Source organism: Eretmochelys imbricata, chromosome 24 (genome assembly GCF_965152235.1).
Source record: "Eretmochelys imbricata isolate rEreImb1 chromosome 24, rEreImb1.hap1, whole genome shotgun sequence".
NCBI classification, from domain to species: domain Eukaryota; kingdom Metazoa; phylum Chordata; order Testudines; family Cheloniidae; genus Eretmochelys; species Eretmochelys imbricata.
In genome coordinates, this window is record NC_135595.1 from 276,796 (window position 1) to 304,151 (window position 27,356).

The 27,356-nt window shown below is 40.9% G+C and overlaps 1 protein-coding gene across 2 annotated transcripts in view; it reads left to right on the forward strand.

The window, feature by feature from the left end:
• The window catches only part of ASH1L (ASH1 like histone lysine methyltransferase), a 154,791-nt gene that overhangs the window by 48,316 nt on the left and 79,119 nt on the right, over positions 1-27,356 (forward strand). For both annotated transcript variants that reach the window (XM_077841176.1, XM_077841177.1), the window contains exon 3: positions 12,622-17,317. In XM_077841176.1, the coding sequence (XP_077697302.1) occupies positions 12,622-17,317 (4,696 nt within the window). The remainder of the gene's footprint in view (positions 1-12,621; positions 17,318-27,356) is intronic.

A 27,356-nucleotide genomic window follows, 5' to 3' on the forward strand; every position in this document is an offset into this window, starting at 1 on the left:
AAATGCTATAGCCACAATTTTCAGATTCAGTAACAAAATCATAGTGGTTTATTTGAGCGATGCTGTGGCCTAGATGATTAGGCAATGGCTATGGAACCAAAAGATCTGTGTTGTAATCGTTGGTGTGGTGTTGAATTTGCTATATTTTTAGAACTTTTTTATCAGTATTTGAAATTAACGTGGCTGTGAGTGCGTGTACTAACTAAGATATGTAGTGACCGTGCATGTTTTCAGGTGAGCACTGAATGAGGCAAAGCTCGTCAGAAACCATTATTAGCTGCCCGCTCAAGCTCAACATGGATGAAACAGCTCTTAGTCTCCCCACCCCACCCCCCGAAAATCCTCCCCACTACCTCCTTTCTCAGTCACCATGGACAACATCAACATCCTGCCTGTTTCCCTATTAGAATAGAAAAGCATAATTTCTTAGAACTACTGTGTCCTTCAAGCTCTTTCCTGAACACCTGTATCCTGCAAGCTAAAGAAATGCTTTTTTAATTTGTGCCTCTGTACCAGAGCACAATAATTTTTCTTCGTCTACGTAAAAATTCAGTTTGAGGTTTCAGATCCAGTATAGACTTCATCTAAGATTATTCTATCTGGCTGCCAGGGAGGAAGTTTGGTTAGGCTTGGAGTTTTTAATTAAAAAAAAACAGATCTAGATTAAATTAAAAATTATACTGTGCTATTTTGGGACTGGATGAAAAATTATTTTAGTTTAATTTAACCCTTGGCTATAAGTGTTTCAAAACAAATAAAAAAAACCCTCAAACCCAACACCACCCACACCAAACCCAAACCAGATTATATAGATATACATATTATGGAGGTACCGGAAAGTATCATAATGCCATGAGATAAACCCATGGTATGCCCACACCTTGAATACTGCATGCAGTTCTCATTGTCCAATATAAAAAAAGATATGTTACACTTAAAAAAGTACAGAGAAGGGCAACAAAAATGATTAGGGATATGGAACAACTTCCATATGAGGAGAGATTAAAAAGACTGGGACTGTTCATCTTAGAAAAGAGATGACTAAGGAGGGCTATGATAGAGGTCTATAAAATCATGAATGGTGTGGAGAAAGTGAGTAAGAAGGGTTTACCCCTCAACATAACACAAGAACCATGGGTCACTTAATGAAATTAATAGGCAGCAGGTTTAAAACAAACATAAGTACTTCTTCACACAGTGCACTGTCAACCTGTGGAACTTGTGGACAGAGGATGTTCAGGCGAAAGGTATAACTGGGTTCATAACAATTAAATAAATTCATGGAGCATAGGTCCATTAATGACTATTAGCCAAGATGGTCAGGGACTCAGTGCCATGCCCCATGTGTCCCTAAACCTGTCACTGCCAGAAGGTGGGCCATGGGATGGATCACTTGATAATTGTCCCATCCATTCCCTCTGAAACATCTAGCACTGGCCATGGCTGGAAGACAGGATACTGAGCTAGATGTATTGTTGGTCTGACCTAGTATGGCCAGTCTTATGTGCTTATGACCATCTAGTCTCACCTCCTGTATAACACAGGTCACATTGATAAATGCAAAGTAATGCACGTTGGAAAGCATAATCCTAACTATACATATAAAATGATGGGGTCTAAATTATCAGTTATCACTCAAGAAAGAGATCTTGGTGTCATTGTGGATAGTTCTCTGAAAACATCCACTCAATGTGCAGCGGCACAGAATGCTGGAGATCATTAAGAAAGGGATAGATAATAGGACAGAAAATATCATGTTGCCTCTATATAAACCAATGGTACACCCACATCTTGAATACTGTGTGCAGATGTGGTCGCCCCATCTCAAAAAATATATATTGGAATTGGAAAAGGTGCAAACAAGGGCAACAAAAATGATTAGGGGTATGGAACAGCTTCCGTATGAGAGGAGAGTAATAAGACTGGGACTTTTCAGCTTGGAAAAGAGATGGCTATGGGGAGATATGATTGAGGTCTATAAAATCATGACAGGTGTAGAGAAAGTAGATAAGAAAGTGTTGTTTACTACTTCTCATAACACAAGAACTAGGGGTCACCAAATGAAATTAATAGGCAGCAAGTTTAAAACAAATAAAAGGAAGTATTTCTTCACACAACGGACAGTCAACCTGTGCCAGAAGATGTTGTGAAGGCCAAGACCATAACAGGGTTCAAAAAAGAACTAGATAAATTCATGGAGGATAGGTCCATCAATGGCTATTAGCCAGGATGGGCAGGAATGGTGTCCCTAGCCTCTGCTTGCCTGAAGCTGGGAATGAGCGACAGGAGATGGATCACTTGATTACCTGTTCTGTTCATTCCCTCTGGAGCACCTGGCACTGGCCACTGTCAGAAGATAGGATACTGGGCTAGATGGACTTTTGGTCTGACCCAGTAAGGCCGTTCTTATAGAACTTCCCTAAATAATTCATAGAGTATATCTTTTAGAAAAATATCCAATTTTGATTTGAAAATTTTGAGTGATGGAGTAGCCATCATGACTTTTGGTAAATTGTTCCAATGGTTAATTACCCTCACTGTTAAAAATTAATGCCTTATTTCCAGTCTGAATTTGTCTAGCCTGAACTTCCAGCCATTGGATCGTGTTATAACTTTCTCTGATCTATTGAAGAGCCCGTTATTATTTGTTCCCCACATAAATACTTTTAGACAGTAATCAAGTCACTCCTTAATGTTCTCTTTGTTAGACTCAAAGAGCTCAATCTGTTTATCTTATAACTATAAGTCATGTTTTCTAATCCTTTAATCATTCTCTTCTCTGAGCCCTCTCCAATTTATGAACATCCTTCTTCAATTGTGGGCACCAGAACTGGACACACTATTCCAGCAGCAGTTGCACCAATATATAGAGGTAAAATAAACTCTCTGCTCCTACTCGAGATTCCCATTTATTCATTGCAGGATCACATTAGCTCTTTTGGCTACAGTGTCTCATTGGGAGCTCATGTTCACCTGATTATCCATCCTGACCCCCAAATCTTTTTCAGAGAAACTGCTTCCCAGGAAAGAGTTCCCCATCTGGTAAGTGTGGCCTTCATTCTTTGTTCCTAGATGTATACCTATACATTTAGCCACATATTATTTGCTTGCACCAGTTTACCAAGAGATCTGGATTGCTCTGCATTAGTGACTTGTCCTCTTCATTATTTACCACTCCCCCATCTTTGTAATCTGAAATCATTATCAGTGATGATTTTATGTTTTCTTCCACATCACTGATAAATGTTAAATAGCATAGGGCCAACAAATGATCCCTCTGGGACCTCACTGAAAGCACACCCGCTCGATGGCTATTCCCTGTTTACAATTGCATTTTGAGACCTATCAGTTAGCCAGTTTTTAATCCATTTAACATGTGCCATGGTAATTTTATGTTCTAGTTTTTTAATCAAAATGTCATGCGGTCCCAAGTCAAACACCGTACAGAAGTGTAAGTATATTATGTCAACGCTGTTACCTTTTTTTGATGAAATCACAAGTTTGGAGGATAAAAAGGTATCAGGTTAGTTCGAAGGCTCTATTTTCCATGAGCGTACTTGGATTTTCATTAATTACATTACCCCCTTTAAATCTTTATTAATCAAGTCTCATGTCAGCTGCTCCACTATCTTGCTAGGAATTGATGTTAGGCTGAGAGGCCTATAATTACCCGGGTCATCCCATTTACCCTTTCTAAATATCGGCACAACACTAGCTTTCTTTCTGTCTTGTGGAACTTTCCCCTGTGCTGCGAGACTTACTGAAAATCAGCATCAACTGTCCAACAAGCTGCCCACCAGCTCTTTTAAACTCTTGGGTGCAAGTTATCTGGACCCGCTGATTTGAAAATATCTAACTTTATTAGTTTTTGTTTAATGTCTTCTGGAGATCCTAGTGGAATGGAAAGAATGTTACCACCCTATGATGAGACGAGATCTTCTGTTTTCCCCCAAATACAGAACAGAAATATTTATTGAATACTGCTGCCTTTTCTACATTATTATGGATAATTCTACCTTTTCCATCTAGTAGTGGATCAATACCATTTTTAGGATTCTTTTTGTTCCCAATATATTTTAAAAATTCCTTCTTATTGTCCTTAACTCTGCTGGCCATAGATTCCTGCTTATGTCCTTTTGCTTTACCTGTCAGTTTTCTACAATTCCTGACTTCTGGTTTATATTCATTACTATCAACTTCCCTTTTCTTTCACATGTTTTTTTCCTATCTAATCAGTCTAGCTGTCTTTTTTTATAGCTGCCTTAACTTCCCCTCTAAACCAGGTTGTTTTTTTAACCATCAGAGCCTTCTTCCTCAGTTGTGGGATTGTGGCTTTTGGGGCATCTAATAAAAAAATGTTCTTAAATTATTCCCAATTATCAGTCATATTTTTCTGATTAAATTCTTCTTCCCAGCTGATTTGGCTTATAATTGTTTTCAACTTTGTGAAATTGGCCCTATTAAAGCACCAAGTATTTATATTATTGATAGGTTTCAGAGTAACAGCCGTGTTAGTCTGTATTCGCAAAAAGAAAAGGAGTCCTTGTGGCACCTTAGAGACTAACCAATTTATTTGAGCATGAGCTTTCGTGAGCTACAGCTCACTTCATCAGATGCATACCGTGGAAAAGTCTGCTGCAGTTTCCACGGTATGCATCTGATGAAGTGAGCTGTAGCTCACGAAAGCTCATGCTCAAATAAATTGGTTAGTCTCTAAGGTGCCACAAGGACTCCTTTTCTTTTTATATTATTGATGTGGATTTTATTCTCCTTGCACTTTATAAATGTGATCAAGTCATGATCACTTGTACCTAAAAAAACAGGAGTACTTGTGGCATCTTAGAAACTAACAAATTTATTAGCGCATAAGCTTTCATGGGATACAGCCCACTTCATTGGATGCATAGAATGGAACATATAGTAAGAAGATAGATAGATATAGATATATACACACACACATACAGAGAAGGTGGAAGTTGCCATACAAACTGTAAGAGGCTAATTAATTAAGATGAGCTATTATCAGCAGGAGAAAAAAAACTTTTGTAGTGATAATCCAGATGGCCCATTTAGACAGTTGACAAGAAGGTGTGAGGATACTTAACATAGGGAAATAGATTCAATATGTGTAATGACCCAGCCACTCCCAGTCTCTATTCAAACCCAAATTAATGGTATCTAGTTTGCATATTAATTCAAGCTCAGCAGTTTCTTGTTTGAGTCTGGTTTTGAAGCTTTTCTGTTGCAAAATTGCCACCCTTAAATCTTTTACTGAGTGGCCAGAGAGGTTGAAGTGTTCTCCTACCAGTTTTTGAATGTTATGATTCCTGATGTCAGATTTGTGTCCATTTATTCTTTTGCATAGAGACTGTCCGGTTTGGCCAGTGTACATGGCAGAGGGACTATTTAACATTCCAATCATGCAAATCATCCCTTCAAATTTCAGTAATACCAACTAGAGTGAATTTATGCTCATAAATGAGCAGTTCCAGTTCATCTTGTTTGTTACCCAGGCTCCTATAATTTGATGAATAGGCAGTTAAAGATTTTTTTTCTCTTCATGTCCCTAGGTTGTTTGATTAATATTATTCTCAGCATCTCAGTATTTTTGTGCAGAATGCTCATATCCTCTGTCTTTTTACCCTCCACTTTTACTATTAGTTTAATGCCCACTTAACTATTCTAGTCAGTCTGTCTCCGAGAAAACAGCAGAGGCCATCCAAGCTATACATCTGCCTTTCACTATAGAAGGTGTACCAGTTTCCCACAAAACCAAAACCCTCCTCCCTACAACACTTATCAAGCCAGAATCTGCTATTGTCTATCTTCCTTTTTTCGTTTGTTTTTGTGTTTATACAGCATCTAACACAGGGGACTCTTAGGCGCTGCAATAATACAAATAATTAATGGGGCAGTGCCACTTACTTCTTAACTTTTATTAATAATTTAGTGGCCCCTTCATCGCACTTACTTAAGGCTTTCGAAAGTTGAGGCGGGGGAGAGAAGAGAGATTCCAAAACAAAAAACTTGTTTCAAAAAACAGTTGTGGTTGCTAAGTAAGAACAATGTCACGTCATTTACAAAACTCGAGCAATTATTGGTAAAGAAAGAGAAGTTAAGTGTATCCTAAATCTTACACTCCTCATGTAAACATACATATTATTCTTATCAAGTATAATTAATTTTCATTGCTTGCTGTAGTTTAGTATTAGGTAATCATGCATGCTTATTGGACAGCTTCAGTGTGGACATCTCAGCATGATTTAAAGTTATTAAAAATAAAATAAAAGGGAAGAACATATAGGCATAAATGGCAGTCCCTAAACAAGACATCCAAGATAAGGTGTTTGTCTGTGAATGTCTCCTGTTAGCTCTCTTTAGTAAAGACCCTTAGTATTATACCTAGGTAATTTATGTTAGTTAGATCAACAGGAAAATAAGAAATACTTCATTGAGTTATAAATCCCTATTTGCATCCATTAAAAACAGTGCAGACTTTTCAACCACAATATGCAACAAGAGGAAGTGAAATGCTAAATCAGCTGTATGTGGGCCAGCTTAGAACTGCAGAAACAAAAAAAAAGGAAAGCAATAGTCTGGATCTAAATCTATAGGGCTGACAGTGAACCTCACCGAACAAACTATTGCACCTTTAAAATCTTTACTCATTGAAAGCACACCCTACTACTGTGTGGTTGGTCAGACCAAGAGAAGTGAGCTTTGGATTACTCCTTTTCCATTTAAGGGAGCATATGTTTCCACACTGTTATTTTGGGAAATAAGAGTGGCACCTTGTTTAGTCTCCAAGGCTGTAGACAGATCATGGCTGCCCCCACAGCTGTCTGTTTTGTGTGTGCAAAGGAAAAAAGCTCCTCTGAAATGTGAAGCCTCAGTACAATTTACATAAGATTGCAGCTGCCATGGAAAAGCTGGGCTCAATGCCAAACTGTTCTCTATATTACAAAAATCCCTCTAGCACTAGTAGCTTCCAAAGCAAACAACTGAGTAGTACCTGGAGGCATCAACCCTCTGAAACAGGAGGGCCTGGAGGGATCTGACCTAACAGGTTTTTGCTTTAGAAAGGACTTTAATCAAGAACACATTGCTGCTTTGTGGAAGACTGTTTGATTTCTGGAGTCACTTCTTGGGCCAGCAGGGCAGTGAGCATTGTGGAAAGTGACATTCAGCTACTGGGGCCTAATCTATGCAGAGAATTTTAGACAATTCTCCCACCCGTGATCTACCACAGGTACTAGCAAGGATCTAAAAATGTAATGTAGGCTGACCACAGACATATATACTGCCATGTTGTCTGACCTACTCTGAGCAATGTTTGATGACATGGTTATTTGTCTATACTAGCATTCACAACATTGCTGGAACTGTTGGAGTTGGACTGATCCTGGATTAATAGTGGAAGACTTACCTAAATTATCAATGTAGAGACAGCCTGGGAGGCAGTTTGAAGACAGGTCTGCAACCAAGAGGTGGGAGGAAGTGGTAAATGAGTCTAGTTTCTTTGGTTTAGTATTGATGGGCAGTGAAGAGGTTAAAGTCTGCAACATTTCAGGAAAATCAGAAACTCTAATTGTGCCTCCAAAGATTATCTGTATATGTTTTAGGTGATGATTAAGACCAAAGCCTTTGGTGGGAGGAAGTATTTGAAAATAGTAAAATATCTAGTTCTCCAGTTATTATCAGCTATATGTATCACTTTTGAATTCCAGGGTCAAAGGGCTGTCAGCAGCTTGCCTACAGTCCCCTCTTCTAAAATGAGGGAACTGTAGTTAATGGGAAGGAGGTTGGACTGTCAGTCCAGAAGCAGCTAGGATTAAAAATGTCCTAGCCACTGAGGCTACCAGATCTTTGAACTCAGGATGCTTTTTCACATTTGCTGTATTGTCACTGGTGGCTGGTCCCCCTTTACATCACCCCTCTGTTGTCACTGTGACCCTTCAGGTGCCCATCCTCACTATCTCTTATCTATTATGTTTCTCATTAATCTTCCCTTCCTCCTTTTCCATTTCCACCTCCCTCTCACTTAGCTTCCCTTTAGGCACTCCTGTCTCTCACTCCTGCAACTTCTCCTTCCCACCACGCCCCTCTCACACTTCAACCCTAGTGCTCACACACAAACTCCTACCTTTTATAATATAAATTAAACAGTTTAAAACATATCTTCAAAGAAGACAACATTAAATTCATTAAGATGGTTGCAATACTTCCTATGCAATCATACAATCTTGCTATTGCAACCCTTGTCCTCCTCTCACATTCCCCATGCCCTTGTTCATCATCTTTAGTCAAATTATAAGAACTTCAGGGCAGGACCCGTGTGTTTTTATGTGTCAGGAAGGCAATTTACCACACTTTTGGGTGCTGTGAAACAAATAAGTAATGAGTTATGAGAAACTAAATCATAAAAATAGATAATTGTTCAAACCTTAGTAATGGTATATGTTTATAAGCAGAAGGAGGACTCCCTTTGATGTTGAGAGATCTGTGAAGTGAAAAGCCTTATTACGTCAGCGGTATTCCCAGGTTCATCTAGGAACATTTTAGAAATCACTTTTTTAAATGATCAGAATTATTTAATTTTTTTTAATCCTAGCTTTATTTGAACACCAGACACTCTTGTTGCAGTAAAGAAGCTTTAGGGATTCAAAATATTTTGATTGGCTGAGCTCCTAAGTAATTGATAATGGAGAAAGGTGATGAAATATTGTCTTTGCAGTTCAGTTGACTGTTTACATAGTTCAGCAAGTTAATCAGTCAGACAATAGCATGTGAGTGATTTATTTTTATTTAGATAAATCACTTGATGTCACCAACCCTCAATTATTTAACATTCTAGAGCAGGGGTGGCCAACCTGTGGCTCTGGAGCCACATGCGGCTCTTCAGAAGTTAATATGTACCTCCTTGTATAGGCACTGACTCTGAGGCTGGAGCTAGAGGTGCCAACTTTCCAGTGTGCCGGGGGGGTGCTCACTGCTCAACCCCTGGCTCTCCCACAGGCCCTGCTCCCACTCCGCCCCCTCCCTTGAGTCTGCAATGCCCTCGCTCCTCCCCCTCCCCCACAGAGTCTCCTACATGCCACAAAACAGCTGATCGGGAGGTGTGGGGAGGTGATGATTGGGGGGGCTGCTGGTGAGTGGGAGGTGCTAAGAGCCAGGGGTGAGGGGAGCTGATGGGGGGGCTGCTGACATATTACTGTGGCTCTTTGGCAATATACATTGGTAAATTCTGGCTCCTTCTCAGGCTCAGGTTGGCCACCCCTGTTCTAGAGAATATGGTAAACAAAGAGCTGTTCTGTTGATCCAGGTTATAAATGTTGCCTTTCATAATGGTTTGTAACTATACTAGCAGCCTATTGATATAGAAGGCTCCTAGGGAGACAAAATATTCTCAATATCAAGATGTCTCTGTTAACTGGATTTGTTTTATTTGATATCCAATGAACAAAATGAAATTGGTTTCCAAAACGTGTTTGTTAAACCAGATATTTTCTGTTAACATACCTGTGATTAAGTGATTTTTTTTTTGAACTGTAAAATTCAAAATACTTGGTTTCCAAACTAGGACAGAGGCCTGGTTTCTCGAGTTGCAGGCAAAAATACAGATTTCTTCCAACCTCTTGTCTTTAATTCAGCAGTAGTTTCAGTTTATTTCTCTACACACACACACACGTATTACATGTTACACGTTTGACAGTTATTTTCTGTGGGCTTGAAATATGCACTCACCCAGCATGAGGAAGAAGCTTTTCAGGGTGAGTGCCATCAATTTTTGCAGAATCTATGCTCATTTAAAAACAAAGCTTCAAGATCTTGACCACCCATCCCATCAAAGACTAGTTTGATCTGCATCTTTCTCCAAGAATATATTGCAGGCAGTCAAAACCTGAGCACATGCTTTGGGACTTGGTCCAAATTAGTACCTGACTTGAAGAGGACAGTTCAAGTTCTTATCGTTTGAAACAACTTTTCAAATGTGACCTGAGGGTAAACTAAGTGCAATGCTGTTTTCCTAAATCTGCCAACAGACACATGAAGTATTTACTGCTGCTTAGAGCTTTTTAACCTGGAACAAAATGAAAATTGATCAGCCTTCTCCATTTTCACTGCTGCTGTTCAGATCCTTTTTGGAAAATATTCCAGTTTTGTGAAACTGACAAGAATTAAATCAATTTTGCTACAGTGCTACTTGAGAAAGCTCTGAGTTGAACCGCAGTAGAGGCTAGCGCTGGAACTATTCACTGAGGAGCAGGATCTATAAGAGAGAGTTGGGAGAAGTGTAGTGTAGCTGAGGCACCTTTCTGAAGAAAACAAGAAGCCCTGGGTTTGAAGGAGGGACACACGCATATATATAGAGAGAGTGAGAATGTGCACCTTCTCCCTTCTGACGGTCAGAGAGTTTGCGATTTATCACTCTTGCTAGCCAAAGACTTTTACAAAATATGAAGCAAACTGAGCAGGGTCCTGGGACAGTATCTTGGTAAGATTTCTAGTATATTTCCATATCCCAGCAGTTCAGGGAGGCAGGGATTGCCTCTCATTTTGGTTTTGCCCCAGACAGTGAGGTCTCAAATATTTCACTGTCTAGTAAAACTTCCAAGCCCTATATATGGGAGCATGGGTGGGTGTAAGAGGGAAGAGATTGATAGGATACATTTGAAAAGAGAAGCACAGCATGTAAAGAGATATTGGAGAAGAAAGGAGAAACATGAAATATCAGGTAGGAGTCAGAGTCCACAACGTAACAAAAGGGAAAGAAAGAGAGCTATAGGAGGAATGGAGAAAAAGAGAGACGGAAAAGAGGAAATAGACTATTGGCTAAAATTTTTGAAAATAGGAGCCAGAAATTAGGCTCCCAAGTGTCAGTGGACTGGGTCATAGGCAGTTAGGCCTAATGGTCAGAGTCCAAGTGCCAGAGACAAGGGGCAAGACAGAGTTGAAGTCAGGAATCAGAGTCGAGGGTCAGGACCAAAGTCAGAGCCCGAATGCCAGAGCCAGGGGTTGAGATGGAGTCATAATCAAAGCTGAGGGTCAGAGCCGGATTACCAGGAGTCTGTGATGGCAGAAGCAGAGCTGGTTCTGAGACAGGAGCAAGCCTGGGTGCAGAACAGGGTCTGGGCTAGAGATGTGGAGGAGGAGGCTCGGAGAGACAAGCTTAGGGAGGCAGAGACCCATGGGCATGTGCATTGAGCAGCCAGAGGATAGCTGCTGCTCTTAGGTTTAAGAGCTGGCCTGCTGGCTTCCTCAGCCAATCAGGCAAAGTGGTCCATCAGGCAGCCTGGCTGGCTCATTAAGGTATCAGGAATACTGAGCAGATGTGGCTGAGGGCCTTACTCCTGACACCAAGTCCGTATATAGGTGCCTTAGTTATGGGATTTTCAAAAGTGCTTAAGTGAATTAGGAGCACAAATCCCATTGACTTTACATGAACATAGGAGCCTAAATTTAGACTCCTTTTTTTAATCAAAATTTTGGCTGCTGAAGAATACATAAAACAGTGGGTGAAGCCACATAAGAACATAAGCCAGGAAGGGAAAGAAGATCTATCAAAAGCATGAGACTGGAGTAAGTGAGACTGGTCAAAAAGGACAGTGCTAATATATTACAGTACACTCAATTAACATCACTGGTATATCTCAACAATTTTGTTTTGCAGTATTTGAGCAGCTCTATTGCTTGTCACCTCCTGTTCACCAAATAATAGTAAATAAATTATGGTGACATTTAAATATATTCAACAAATATTTTTTCTGCTATTTGGCCAGCCCAAGTTAGTTTTGTAAAATTTATTAAATACAAAATTGATTGTCAATTAAGTACAGTAAAAATAAACAGTATACAATTTTTGTATTAATTTAAATGTCAGGGAGGATAGTGTTGGGTGGGCATGGTAGCACCAATATTTTTCACCCTGGGTAGTAGGCTTAATCTCAGGCCAGTAGGTATCAGGTAAGTTTCTTCAAGCCTTGTACTTACTACTTCATTACCTGATAATTATAAGGAATAAGTGTCAGTTCCTCCCCCAGCTCCCAATAGAAGTTAATACATCTCATGCATTTCTAGGATTGCTATTGGAAGTGGTATATAAAAGATGAAAATCCTCTGTAAGGAAAAGGTTAATTTACTGGAACATCTCCAAAAGATTTAGTGATGTAATGGATTATTGTATTAGCATAGCTTTTCACCTCTAGAAACTAGGTTTCAAATATGGTTTGAGCCACAGCAGCAAATAATTTTGGTAGTCTGTAGTCCTCATTTTTCCAGTGCACAAACCACCATGCAGTTTGGTATATTTTAGCGCAGTTAGCAATCTGCTGTGATGAAAGCCCATCACCATTCCAATCAGTAGAAGAGATTAAATTACTTGGACTGGGTGCTGCGAAGGTGTGTGGGTGATAGTTGTTTTATAAAAGCCTGTACATGTCCACTGAAATGTGTTCTTTTAAAAATGATACAGTCCATTGAGATGCAACATCTCATTCACAGTGATCCCTTATCAAACAAGCAGTGATTAATTACATCAACACTATAGGGTAGTATGATTAGAGAAAATTTACTTTTGTTTTTATTTGGTTTCTAAAGTATTTTTCTTATTTAAACTTTTAGGACCCTTCAAAGTTTTGCAAGAAATCTGGAGAAATTGCAACAGTTGAATTCCGTGCTGAGGAAGACATACAAGGAGAAACAAGTCCTGTATCGAAGAAGCTTTCTCCACTACCCACTGAAATGACAGATTATGTAACGTCAGCTCCTTCTACTCTTGTTGGTAGCCGTGATCCTGACTTGAAGGATAGAGCACAAATTAATGGAGCAACAACTGTAACAGAAAAATTGGCTCAACTTATTGCAATTTGCCCCCCCTCAAAGTCTTCCAAAACAAAGCAGAAGAAGCCAGGAACTGGAACTGCATCTGGGTTGGTTAAAAACTCTGGGAAGAAGCTACCAGGAACTGGAACTGCAGCTGGACTGGTTAACAAGGACTTAGTAAAGAAATTGCCAGGAACTAGCATTGCTGCTGGATTGGTTAACAAGGACTCAGGGAAGAAGCCACTGGGGACTGGCACTGCAGCCATATTGGTTAACAAAGACTCTGGGAAGAAGCCACCAGGGATTGGCTCTTTAGCTGGAGTGATTAACAAGGACTCTGGAAAGAGGCCACCAGGGATTGGCACTCCATCTGGATTAATTAACAAGGACTCTGGGAAGAAGCAGCCAGTGACTAACTCTGTGGCTGGATTAGTTAATAAGGACTCTGGGAAGAAACCACCAGGGATTGGCACCCCAACAGGATTGGTTAACAAGGAGCTGGTGAAGAAGTCATTGGGGATTGGCACCCCAGTGGGATTGATTAACAAGGAGTCGGGGAAGAAGCTGCTGGGGATTGTTACCCCAACGGGATTGGTAAACAAGGAGTTGGGGAAGAAGCTGGTGGGAATTAGCACCCCAGCAGGATTGATTAACAAAGACTCTGGAAAGAAGCTGCTAGGGATTGGCACCCCAGTGGGACTGGTTAACAAAGACTCTGGGAAGAAACTGCTGGGAATTGGCACTTCAGCAGGATTGATTAACAAGGACTCTGGAAGTCTGAAAGCTGATTCTCTCTGTCCTGCCTCAGAGCCCTTCAAGCTTTCTTGCAGTACAAACCTCAATAATCTTGAAAGCCATGAGACTACAGATTTACTGAAAGATAATATCAGCAGTAAAACTTTTGAGAAACATATTATAAGACAGAATAAAGACAATATCTTGGAAAAGATTTCAGTTCGAAAAGAGGTTGCTGGTATAGACAAAGAAATATTTAATGAAGGAACCTGTATTCAACAGGACAGTTTCCAATGCAATGAAAAGGGGACTTATGAAACATCTAAGCATGAAAAGCAGCTTCCAGTATATTGCACTTCACCAGACTTCAGGACAGGAGGAGCTTCAGATGTATCTACAGCAAAGTCCCCATTTAGTGCTGTCGGAGAGGGAAACCTCCCATCACCCTCACCCACAGTATCTGTTACTACCTTAAACAGGAGCCCCACAGCAACCTCCTCTCCGTTAGCTTCAAATCCATCACATATAAGTACCACCACAGCAGATCTCTTAGAAGGAATTTCTGAGCAGATTGGGAAGACTCAGTTTTCTTCTGACAGTACACTTCTGAACCTGAATAGATCATCAAATCACAGTCTGAGCACTGATTTGAAAGGTGTGGATAAAGAATTAAATGATTCAAAAGCCACACACACAGACACCACAAGAACTAATCCTTCCATAGGGAAAAAAAACAGTCTGACAACTGAATCAAATGTTCATGCTACAATCACCTCTTCAGTGGTTAGCTTCACAAGTTTGTTTAATACCAAACAGTTTCTAAAGATTGGTGCAATAACTGCATCAGGGAAACCTTGCCAAGGAGCTGAGGACCTGAGTGCTACTCAGTCAAAATCTTTAAAGAAAAGAAAAGGAAGGAAACCACGATGGACTAAAGTGGTGTCTAGAAACATATGTCAGCCTCCAAAGGGTCTAGAATTAGAAAGGTCAGAGCTTTTTAAAAACATTTCATGCACTGCACTATCAAACAGTAGTCTGGAGCAGGCTAAGTTCTTGAAAAATATAGGGTCAACTTCATTTATAGAGCATGAATTTGTCAAACATCAGTTGCCAAAACTGAGCAAATCTAGCAGCGGACAGTCTCTTGCTCTGTTAACTGAAGCTGACAAACAGACTCAAAAATTCTATAGTACTCACAAACAGCCCTCCAGTGTGTGTGTGTCAGGTGACATCTTACCAGAAATTTATAAGCCCAAAAGAGGAAGGCCTAAATCAAAGGAGATGCCCCAGCTGGAAGGTCCCCCAAAGAGAACCCTAAAAATTCCAGCATCAAAAGTCTTCTCAGTGCAGTCAAAGGAAGAGCAAGAGCCTCCTGTTCTGCAGCCAGAGATAGAAATTCCCTCCCTAAAACACAGCTTAACAGGACAGACTTTTCCTAAGAAGAGAGGGAGACCTAAAAGACAGATCAGATCAGCTGTTAAAATGAAACCACCTATTCTGTCTGTGGCATCTTTTGTTGCTACAGATAATTCAAACAAAATGGAATCTGAAAGTGATCAGCAATGTAGTGGGGATTTTTTTGGGAGGAAGGACCAGGTCAGCGGTCCAGAGGAAGCTCAGAAAACTCTGTGTAGCATGAGAGACGTTGAGGTAGAATCAGATAGAAAAGTTACCAAGAGAAGTAATGGGCAATTAATGAAAACAATTATCCGAAAAATAAACAAAATGAAAACTTTGAAGCGAAAAAAGCTTTTGAATCAAATCCTCTCTAGCACAGTGGAGCCAAATAACAAAGGGAAAGTGCAATCAAAACTCCACAATACAGTGTCAACTCTTGCTGCCACATTTGGTTCAAAATTAGGCCAGCAGATAAATGTCAGCAAGAAAGGAACCATTTACATAGGAAAGAGAAGAGGTAGGAAACCTAAAGCTGTCCTAAATGGTATTTTAACTAGTAATTCTGCCAGTTTAACTGTTCTTGAGAATACTACCCAGCAAACAGCGGGGACAATACTGGGACAAGTACTTCCTCCTTTGCTGCCTTCAGCAGCTAATAATTCAGAGGTTCTTCCATCTCCAGTGTGCTCTCAGTCTTCTGCAGCAAGTGGGGGGCAGAGCCCTGTCAGCAGTGATGCAGGATTTGTTGAGCCCAGTTCAGTGCCATATTTACATATACATTCCAGACAAGGAAGTGTAGTTCAGACCCTTGCAATGAAAAAGGCCTCCAAAGGAAGGAGGAGATTATCTCCTCCTACTTTATTGCCGAGCTCTCCTTCTCACTTAAGTGAACTGACATCTCTGAAGGAAGCCACTCCTTCACCAATTAGTGAGTCTCACAGCGATGAGACAGTTCCCAGTGACAGTGGAATAGGAACAGATAATAACAGTACTTCAGACCGAGCAGAGAAATTCTGTGGGCAGAAGAAGAAAAGACATTCATTTGAACATGTTTCCCTCATTTCCCCTGAAACCTCAACAGTTTTAAGTAGCCTAAAAGAAAAACATAAACATAAATGTAAGCGTAGGGGTCATGATTACCTCAGCTACGACAAAATGAAAAGACAGAAGCGAAAAAGGAAAAAGAAATATCCTCAGCTCCGAGGTAGGCAAGACCCTGATTTTCTTGCTGAGTTAGAGGAACTAATAAGTCGTTTGAGTGAAATTAGAATAACCCACAGAAGTCATCATTTTATACCCCGAGACCTACTGCCTACTATTTTTAGGATAAACTTTAATAGCTTCTATACTCATCCAACGTTTCCTTTAGATCCTTTGCACTACATTCGAAAACCTGATTTAAAGAAGAAGAGAGGCAGACCCCCCAAGATGCGGGAGGCTATGGCAGAAATGCCTTTCATGCATAGTCTTAGTTTTCCTCTTTCCAGTACTGGATTCTATCCCTCTTATGGCATGCCTTATTCTCCTTCTCCCCTTGCAGCTGCTCCAATAGGATTAGGTTATTATGGAAGGTATCCTCCAACTCTTTATCCTCCACCACCTTCTCCTTCTTTTACTACCCCACTGCCACCACCTTCTTACATGCATACAGGCCATTTGCTTCTTAACCCTGCCAAATACCACAAGAAGAAGCATAAGCTTCTACGTCAAGAAGCCTTCCTCACAACTAGCAGGACTCCACTCCTCTCTATGAGCACCTACCCCAGTGTTCCACCTGAAATGGCCTATGGCTGGATGCTTGAACATAAACACAGACATCGTCATAAACATAGAGAACATCGTTCTTCAGAGCAACCACAGGTTTCCATGGACACTATAACAGCTAACAGCTCTTCCAGAACAGTCCTGGAATCCTTGAAGCGCTACAGATTTGGGAAGGAGGCTATTGGTGAGAGATATAAACATAAAGAGAAACACAGATGTCATATGTCTTGTCCACACCTTTCACCTTCAAAGGGTTTGCTAAGCAGAGAGGAACAGTGGGTAAGGAGAGAGCCTTCGGAGTCCAATTCCTTAGCATTGGGATTACAGACACCATTACAGATAGACTGTTCTGAAAACTCTGCAGGTCTGTCCTTGGGAGGATTTACCCCTAGCTCTGAGCCAGCTACCAGTGATGAACACACAAATCTTTTCACAAGTGCAATAGGCAGCTGCAGAGTCACTAACTCTACCAGCACTAGTGGACGTAAAAAATTAACTGACGGCCCTGGACTCTTCAGTGTACAGGAGGCTTCCCTCAGCCGACCTCTCAGAAAGGACCCATTGCCTTCTATTGAAAAGGCACTACAGCCACTGTCAGGTAGGAGAGCTTTTTATGCTACCTCCCTTCTTGTTGATGGTATTACTATATTATTGTATTCCATATCTAATAAAATATTTTTTAAAAGGTTTGGTGGCAAAAGTTACATTGGCTTATAAAAATTTTCCTATATTAGGAATCTACACCTGTACCCCGATATAACGCTGTCCTTGGGAGCCAAAAAATCTTACCGGGTTATAGGTGAAACCACATTATATCGAACTTGCTTTGATCCACCGGAGCGCGCAGCCCCACGCTCCCCTGGAGCACTGCTTTACCATGTTATATCCGAATTAGTGTTATATTGGGTCATGTTATATCTGGGTAGAGGTGTGCCAGTATAATGGGGTTCTGAAATGCTGTTTGTCACTTTGAGCATCTCCACTGGTTTGGAATACTGTCCTATACAGTACTGGAAACTGTGTATTGTACTGTCTTATGCATGGAGACACTATCAAGATTACCTAAGTGGAATTTCACACAATCCTTTATTACTGTTTTGCTTAACAATACTATCATTATGATTAAGGATGCACTTCCATTATAAGCTCCTATTTTTGATCACTTTAACTTTCTGGGGAAATAGTTCTTTGGATTGAAATTTCTCATGCTTGATTCTAGTCTAAAAGTAAAGTGTGTTTGTTTGTTTAATTTGGTAAAATTTTATTTGGCTGGTTTTGAGCTAGCCAGTAATATGCTTTTTTGCCCCCATGCTGTAAGAAAATGTTCAGATTTTTCTTTACTCTTAATAACTCAGTTCCGTTTTTAAAGTATGGTAATAGTCAGAAAAGTAACTATATAAAATTAGTACCTTTTTGTACAACAGATCCTGTATCCTTTTGTGTTCATAAATCATATCTACTTGCTTAACCAAATAAAATATTTTTTTCTGTTTTACTCTCCATGGTACTATAGAGTCAATGCAGTTATGGGAGAGTCAGCTGGATTCTTTAATACTCTGTGCATCGACAGAATTGTTAACTAAATTCCATTGCAGAATCTTTATTACTCGTGACTAGGCAGTTGGTGTGCTTTGACTGCTGCTTATCATAATAAAGTCTCGGTTACTTTGTGCTTCCATCTGTTTTTTGTATCCACCTGTTGTGTCTCATATTATATTTAGGCTTTGTCTACACTGGACTTTTGTTGGTAAAACTTTTGTCATTCAGGGATGTGATTAAAAACACCCCCCGAACGACAAAAGTTTTACTGACGAAAAGCGCCGGTGTGAACAGCACTTTGTCAGCAGGAGAGCTCTCGTTGGGGGTGGAATTTTTTTGTTGGAAGGAGAGCTCTCTCCCGCCAACAAAGAGCGACTGCACTGCGCATCTTTTAGCAGCATGGCTGTAGTGGCACAGCTGTGTCGCCAAAAGATGCATAGTGTAGACATAGCCTTAAATTGTAAACTCTTTGGGACAGGGACTTTCATTTGGTTACATGTTTACCGTGCTTACTACAGTGCAGCCTAGATGCCTGACTGGGGCCTCTAGACCAGAGGTGGGCACACTACAGCCCGTGGGCCACATCCAGCCCACAGGACCCTCCTGCCTGGCCCCTGAGCTCCTGGCCTGGAAGGCTAGTCCCCAGTCCCTCCCCCACTGTTCCCCCTTCCCCGCAGCCTCAGGGTGCCACTGGCACAATGCTCTGTGTGGCCGGGCAGCACAGTTGCAGAGCTGTGGCCTGACCCGTGCTCAGGGCTGTGCGGCTGTAGTGCCACTAGCCATCGGTGCTCCAGGCAGGTAAGTATCTCCAGGTAAGGGGGCAGAGGGTGGGGGTGGGGGGGTTGGATAGGGAGCAGGGGAGTTCAGGGTGGTGGTCAGGGGGCGGGGGTATGGATAAGGGTCGGAGCAGTCAGAGGGTGGAGAACAGGGGCCTGGATGGGGCAGGGGTCCCGGGGGGGGGGGCAGTCAGGAATGAGATGGGGGGTTGGATGGGGTGGTGGGGGGCAGTCAGGGGTGGGGAGTCCGGGGGTGGTCAAGGGACAGGGAGCAGGGGGTGGTGGATGGGGCAGGAGTCCCAGTGGGGGGCCGTCAGGGGACGGGGAACGGGGGGGTTGGATGGGGCAGGAGTCCCGGGAGAACCGTCAGGGGGCGAGAAGTTGGGGGGGTCAGATAGGAGGCGGGGACTGGGCCACGCCTGGCTGTTTGGGGAGACACAGCCTCCCCTAACCAGCCCTCCATACAATTTTGGAAACCCGATGTAGCCCTCAGGCCAAAAAGTTTGCCCACCCCTGCTCTAGATGCTATTGCAAAATGATAACAGTAATAATGATGGTGATGCATGAATCAGGAAGAATACATCTTAATATTCCAGGTTGGTTTGCATAACTGATAAGTTATCTAACTATCTTTTTACTTATAACTTGAGCAAAGTTGAAGTGAAAGCTAACATGAGACAATAAACAGAGAATCCCGTGATGGCATTTTTACTGAATTACAGTTCAGAATATACGTGTACACTACAATTTTCAAACCTGTTTACAATGGTGTTGTAGCTGTGTTGGTTCCAGGATATGAGAGACACAAGGTAGGTAAGGTTTCAGAGTAGCAGCCATGTTAGTCTGTATTCACAAAAAGAAAAGGAGTACTTGTGGCACCTTAGAGACTAACCAATTTATTTGAGCATGAGCTTCGTAGGAGGTCACTTGAGATGGTGAGTGGGAAATAAGGGTTAGATTGTTATGCAAAAGAGACTTGAAGTGAGCCATTAAGGGATACCAGGCAGGTGTGTGTTACAGATAATTGTAATGAGCCGTGAAACCAGGGTCCCCATTAAGTCCATGGTTTTTAGTGTCCAGCAGCATTATGAACTTAAGTTCCCAGAGTTAGGTTTTGAAGGTGGTGGTGTGCAGGCTTACTCTGAGGGTGAATATTGAAAGATCAGATATGGAGTGATCACTTTGTGAAAAGTTTTTGCCTACAGGTGATATTTTCTGTCTTATTATCTGTCTCTTTTCTAATGGTTCCTAACATTGTTAGCATTTTTGACTGCCACTGCACATTGAGAAGATGTTTTCAGAGAACTATCCACAATGACTCCAAAATCTCTCTTAAGTGGTAACTGCTAATTTAAACCCCATCATTTTGGATGTATAGTTGGGATTATTTTTTCAAATGTCCATTACTTGGCATTTATTAACATTGAATTTCTTCTGCCATTTTGTTGTCCAGTCATCCAGTTTTGAGAGTAAGCTTTAGATTTAATTATTTTGAGTAATTTAGTATTGTCTGCCAACTTTGCCTCCTCACTTTTTACCCCTTTTTCCAGATTATTTATGAATATGTTAAAGAGCACAGGTCCCAGTACAGAGCCTTGGGGGACCTCGATATTTACCTTTCTCCGCTATGGAAAACTGACCATTTATTCTTAACACTTGTTTTCTATCTTTTAACCAGTTACTGGTCCATGAGAGGACCTTTCCTCTCACCCCATGACTGCCTACTTTGCTTAAGAGCCTTTGGTGTAGGACCTTGTCAAAGACTTTATGAAAGTCCAAGTACACTGTGTCGAATAGATCACTCTTGTCCCCTTGTTGCTGACCCCCTCAAATAATTTTAATAGGTTGGTGAGTTGATGTAGGTGCGGTGATGGGTGATGTAGATGCACCCACATAAACAGATTGGATGTACCACTTTAGATGGTAGAGCAGTGGTCACGATGTGTTTGTTGACCACATGTCTGTAAATTTAACTTGTAAAGAAGATTGCCTCAAGCTGAACTCCTTATTATCTCTAATCTGGAGAAAATGTAGAAGCACAAAAACAAGATATGTCTCATCTTCAGGTGCTGGGATAGAAAGCACCTTGTTTTCCAGTACTGGATAGAAAACAGAGACTGTTATATTAGCTAGAGCAACCTTTCAAGTTTTCCAACAAGAAACTACTCAAACAGACAGACATTCTTTTGAAGCTGCTTGTAAACATCACAAGCTGCCAAGAGCTCCAGTGTGTTCTAAACTTCTGTCTCTAAGGTAAAAATGGAAAACTGATTAAACAAAGGATCCATTTGATTGGTCTCTCCAGAATCCAGGATCCACTTAAAGCTACAACCATCGCTAATCAGCTGCCTGAAAATGAAATGAACATCACAGCTTTAGATGTACCAGCAAAGGCCATTATGAATAGTGTAAGTAATTGGGCCCTTGCAGCGCCATTATGAACTGGTGTACTGGAAGAGATTCCCTCTTGAAGGAGTCATGGAGAATGCAGTTAGGCCCAAGTAGCATATAGTCAGCCTGAAATATTGCCAATGGGCAGGAAGAGGCAAATTAGATTTCTCATGTATTTCAGGAATAGAAAGTTGGCTTTCATATGAAGAAAGGCATCAACAGGTACAGCATGTAAAGGAATAGAGTAGTGATTAATCATAACTTAGTTAAATATTTACTACACAAGTATATATAGAACACATGTTGGGATAGTGACATTAAGGTTTTTTAAATTGTCAATGGAACTATTTCTTTTATACCTCCTCCTGTAAAAGACAATTGCCTTAGTTATGAGTAAAATGATATAGTCTCCCTGGAAGTGAAAAACTATATAAACTTATTTTAATGACTTCATAGCTTTTCTATACATAAAAATATCATAACTTCAAAATCTGGTATATCTTGCCCTTCTACAGCTATAAAAATGCTGTGTGTGCCACTGGAAAGGGAAGGTTTCAGAGTAGCAACTGTGTTAGTCTGTATTCGCAAAAAGAACTGGAGTACTTGTGGCACCTTAGAGACTAACAAATTTATTTGCACATAAGCTCACTTCATCGGATGCTCACGAAAGCTTATGCTCAAATATATTTGTTAGTCTCTAAGGTGCCACAAGTACTCCTGTTCTTTTTGGAAAGGGAAGATTTTCATCTTTCCAGTGATATAAAGCTCTCATTTCTAGCTCTGCTGGGACAAAAATATTAGCTCTTATACCCGTCACAACTTCAGGACTGAATATTGTCCATTATGGGACTTGGGAGGGTGGAGGCGGGATTCCACATTTGGAAGGAAAAAAACTAGTAATTTGTTTGGGAGGTTGAAATTTTTAAAATGGTGGCTGTTTGAAGCTGCTCAGAAGCTTGGAATGTTAGGATAAAGAAAGGTTTCAGAGTAACAACCGTGTTAGTCTGTATTCGCAAAAAGAAAAGGAGTACTTGTGGCACCTCCACTCCATACGGCTAAATGCAGTGCCTTGCATAATGACAGGTTTCAGAGTAACAGCCGTGTTAGTCTGTGATAGGGGATATTTTTATCTTATATTTATATTTATATTTTAGCTCACTGGGTTGCTGTCTTGCAGGAATTATATTAGGATTAGCTGTTAGTCTCTGTGTTTGTTTAAAAAGTATATCTGAGTAAATTATATTAATTGTTTGAAGCACGTGTTTGTGTTATGACTCAGTGATCCAATTTAACCCATGTAAAATGCCAGATACCATGATCATTGGTAGTGCATTCATGTGTAATAATAATAATTGTGACTTTCCTAGGTCTATATTTCAGATTATTAAAAATATTTTAGTTACATAGGAACTAACCTTATGTAGCTCTTCCTGCTATTTATGAAGAAAGCTCCAAAATGCTAAGTCATCAAGGGGTTAAGTTTAAATATGAGGAGTAGAAAACTAGTTGTGGTAGTTAGTGCAGTTCTGGGAATTTCCTGAGGAATTCCATTATGGTGAATGATCTGACTTGGGTTTTATGAGAAACAGTCTAATTAGAGGAAAAGTAGAGACATTTTAGGTTAAAACCTGCTGGTGCAGGCTCTGAATCACCCTCTGTCTTGTAGTGCATATAATTGGTGAGTCAGATTAAATGTATTGCTTTCAGTAAGTGTATTTCCCACAATTGGAACCAGCTGTTTTTATTGTTGAACCAGCTTTTAGCTCAGCATTCAGCTCATTCACAAGAAGCTTCTAGTGCTGCATATCAACAGTGTGAGACAGCAAAGGCCTTAAGAACTGCATCTAGGAACAAGCTCCATAATCAGAGTTTTATGAAAAGATCAGTGTCAGTTTCATGTTGCTTTTGCCTTTTTTACCATCACAGGAGTATGATTCTGAAACACCAAGTATTCATAAAAAGCTCAGATTTGTATACAGTACACTTTAGAGACAATAAGGTGGAAGGAAGGGAAAACCTCTGGTACAGTAAAGGGAGTTCATATTATTAAAGCAGATGTAAATTATGTGCCACAGTGGAGAGAAGATTGAATCAGAGCAGTTAAAATGACTGGTAGGAAGTGAGAATAATAGCAGGGAATGCCTTCTAAAATTGTAGTAAATGGTCATTGGGGCCAACCACAATATTGTATTTTAGACTATCCACTCCATATGGTGTAATTCCTACTGGAATAGTCTTTTCATCAATCATACAAGGTTTGTGTCCATCCTTTGAAGCTATTAACAGGTGTTTTCATCATTCTGGGATGTTACTGATACCATAAGTCTTATAGGATATCTAGTATCAGTGGCATCACAGATACATGCATTCTGGGACAACTAGTAAACCAGGAAGTGTCAGGATTTCACAGAGGATAAAAAGAAGTTTTCAAAAGGTAAGTTAAAGCTTTTTGTTATACACTGCTTTCTTTCTGTGGTTAGCAGAAACATTCAGCACATAAACCCATACTAACTCAAAAATCACCAGTCCTTTGCAGTTCACCTTTAAATGACAAGACTAGAGTATGGCTTGGACAGTAAGGCTGTGTCTCCACTGCAGTCAAACACCCACAGCTGGCCCATGTTATCTGAGTCGGGCTTGTGGGACTTGGGCTACTGGGCTGTAAAATTGCGGTGTAAACACTCTGGCTGGAGCCTGGGCTCTCGGACCCTTTGTGGGGTATGCCATACCCTAAGGGTATGTCTACACTGCAGTGTAAACCTTCGGGTTAGTAAAACTCAAGTTAGCAGATCTTGGGTTTGTTAATCTAGGATTTGAGTGTCTATACTAATTTGTAACCTCAGATTAGGAGTTGTTGAACCCTACGTCCCAACTGGGGACTCAGTGTCTACACTGATTTATGTGGGCCCGAGTCCAACCACTCATATCCCAAACTTCCTAGCACCTTTCCAAAATGGGGCCATTCTGTTTCTTTTTTTATGGTGCAGTGCGGGAAAACTTGACTGTCCACCAAACATGAATGTCCACAGGACAAAGAAAGTGGGATTTTGGGATACTTTTGCTGGACTCCCAGAGCACAAGTCTACACTACTAAGCAATAGGAATTGAACTCTGGATCCTGGCTTGACTCAGTCTTGGACCTTCAGCTCCTGTGGGATTCTGGTACTCTGGGTCCAAGTCCTGGGTTAGCATGATTTGCATATAGAGAGAAGGGGGGCTGGGCTTGAGCCTGAGTTCAAACCATGGGCTTGCATTGGAGTGTAGACATGCCCTAATTATTCAAAGCCCCCATGTTCTCATTTCAGGGTATGTGTACACTTCAGTTAGAAACCCACAGCTGACCTGGGCTAAGGAGCTATTTAATTGTGGTGTAGATGTTCAGGTTCAAGCTAAAATCAGGCTCTAGGACCCTGCAAAGTGGGAGGGTCCCAGAGCTCAGGCTGCAGCCCAAGCCTGCTCCACAGTTAAACTTCCCCATAGCCTGAGCCCTGTGAGTCTGAGTCAGCTGGCATGGGGGTGTCTAACTGCAGTGTAGACATACTGTTAGCGATACCACTTGCGCATCAGTTCCTAACAGCTGGGAATGCATTGCAATAAAGTTATGTAAGTAAGCCAGATGATTGTGCTTTGGGCTAACTTCCAGCAAGATGTACATAGTCTTCTAGTGTTCCTTGTAGAGAGCCTCTGTAGGGTTACTTTGCATCATAGAAGAGTGAACAGCCCGTCTGTTGTCTACTTGATACCTCACTGAAACTTTAGGATCCAGAAGAATATACTCATCCTTAGAACTCTGGCCTGAGATATTGAGGAAGAGTATATTTATAATGAGGGCCCCTAATCTCCTTTACCACAAGCGCCATCCCCTCTTTATTTCCCCATTTTGTTTTCACCTCTCTAAAATAAGGTTTTCTTCTAATCTGTCCCAGTCTACCTCCCACCCTGATGACAGTTGGAAGACAAACATGCCCCTCTCAAGGGGCAGAAAGGTTCATACTCTCTCCCTGCTTGCACACACGTGCTGGCCTGCCTCTTTACAAAGAGCAAATTCTGGTCTCCTTGTCATCATCTTCGTGCTGCCAGCTTCTGCTTTTGACAGTTGACCCCCTGCTGTTTGTTTTGGCGTCTGGATTTGTCAGACGAGTGAGGTGCCAATAAGGTAGGTCAGGCCAGAGGATGCATGAGTACAAGTCTAACTGGGTTTCACAGTGGGCCTGAGACCAGGCCTAGCACCTTTTCATCAACACAGTTTCTCCTAGTGTCCTCCCTAATTCCTTAAGAAATTGAGTTGTCCACAAGTGACATCCAGCTGTGCATTTGATTTGTTATTTTCCTAAATTGAACAATCTGGTCACAGCTATTGTATTGCTCTTATGCCTCTTTTTAAAAAGTTCTGAATTTATCTCTTTTCTGGATATTATTTTAAGGCATAATGTTATTTAGAAAACTCCCTTTGTTAAAAATAAACCATTTGTTCACAGTCTTTGTAGTTTGTTAAATATACTCTAATCAGATTAAGACACTTTTATGATTAATCTGTTCCTGGAAGAAAACTGCATCCAGAAGTACTTTCACTATCTGTTCATCGAAAGGAGAATCTGCTTTTTCTATCATGCCTAGTTAAGTTTGAGGTTTGTAAGCCATAGTCTGGTGTATAAAACACGCACGTGTTCCATATGGAAGCTGTTCTATACCTCTGATCATTTTTATTGTCCGATCTTCACCTTTTCCAATTCTAAAATATCTTTTTTGAGATGAGGTCACCAGAACTGCAGGTAGTGTTCGAGGTGTGGTCATAACGTGGATATTGATAGTGGCAATTATGGTATTTTCTGTCTTCTTATCTATCCCTTTCCTAATGGTTCCTAACATTCAGTTAGTTTTTTTGGCTGTCACTGCACATTGAGCAGATGTTTTCAGAGAACTATCCATGATGACTCCAAGATTTCTTTCTTGAGTGGTAATAGCTAATTTAGACCCCATCATTCTGTATCTATAGTTGCAGTTGTCTTCAGCAGTCATTCCCTTTGTCTGACGCTCAAAGAGTACTATTAACCTGGAAGAACAGGTGGAGGATTACTCTCTCCCTGTCCATTTTGGAGTAAGTAGACTCTATAGTTTCTCTAATGTAGGAACATATAGATCTGGTCACTCACAATGTATATGGGCTGCACAAATTTCCCAAGGAAAAGTAGTCCACATTGGGTCACTATCCCAAAGTAGATCTCTCTGTGGTGTCAAATTCAGCCCCTGCCTATGGTTATCATACCTTCCCCATAGTGTCATAACCTCATTCTAAATCAGTTTCTCTCTTCTGCTTCAAGCCTATGGCTAGCAAATTCTTATAGCACCTAATCCAAGTTCATTAAAGCTCCTGACCTCTTCTAGTAGCTGTCAAGTCTGACCAGAGTGCAAGCGGAGGATCACAGGGACAGATTTTCAAAGAGCTCAGTACCTAATAGTTCTCATTTAGGGCACCTAAATCAGCAGTCAGGTTTTCAAAAGAACTTAGTTCCCAGTTAGGTACCTTTTTTTCCAATGGAATCTGCTGAATTCTGAACACTTTTGAAAATATGGCTCACAGGCTTAATCTGCTCTTATCTATTCCTAGTCTCAGAACTGTGCTGTCCTTCCTCCCTAAGGTGATCTGTCCCTTGCACACTGGCCAAGAAATTTCCTCCCTATTTTCTGTCCTAACCCCAAGAACATTATGCAGGTTTTCCCTTGGCATATATGAAGCCTTCAGTTTGTGTGAGTACAAGATTAAGACAGAGAGAAAACCTGAACTCCTCTTTTTATGGTAGCAGAATCCTAAGAACAGGCTTGCAAGTCTCCAACGGTATTATATTCAAATGGATTGGGTTGTGCATTTCCAAGTCTTGGAAGATTTCCTATCTATGAAAATTTCTAACCTGCTGTAGCAGCATAGTGGGA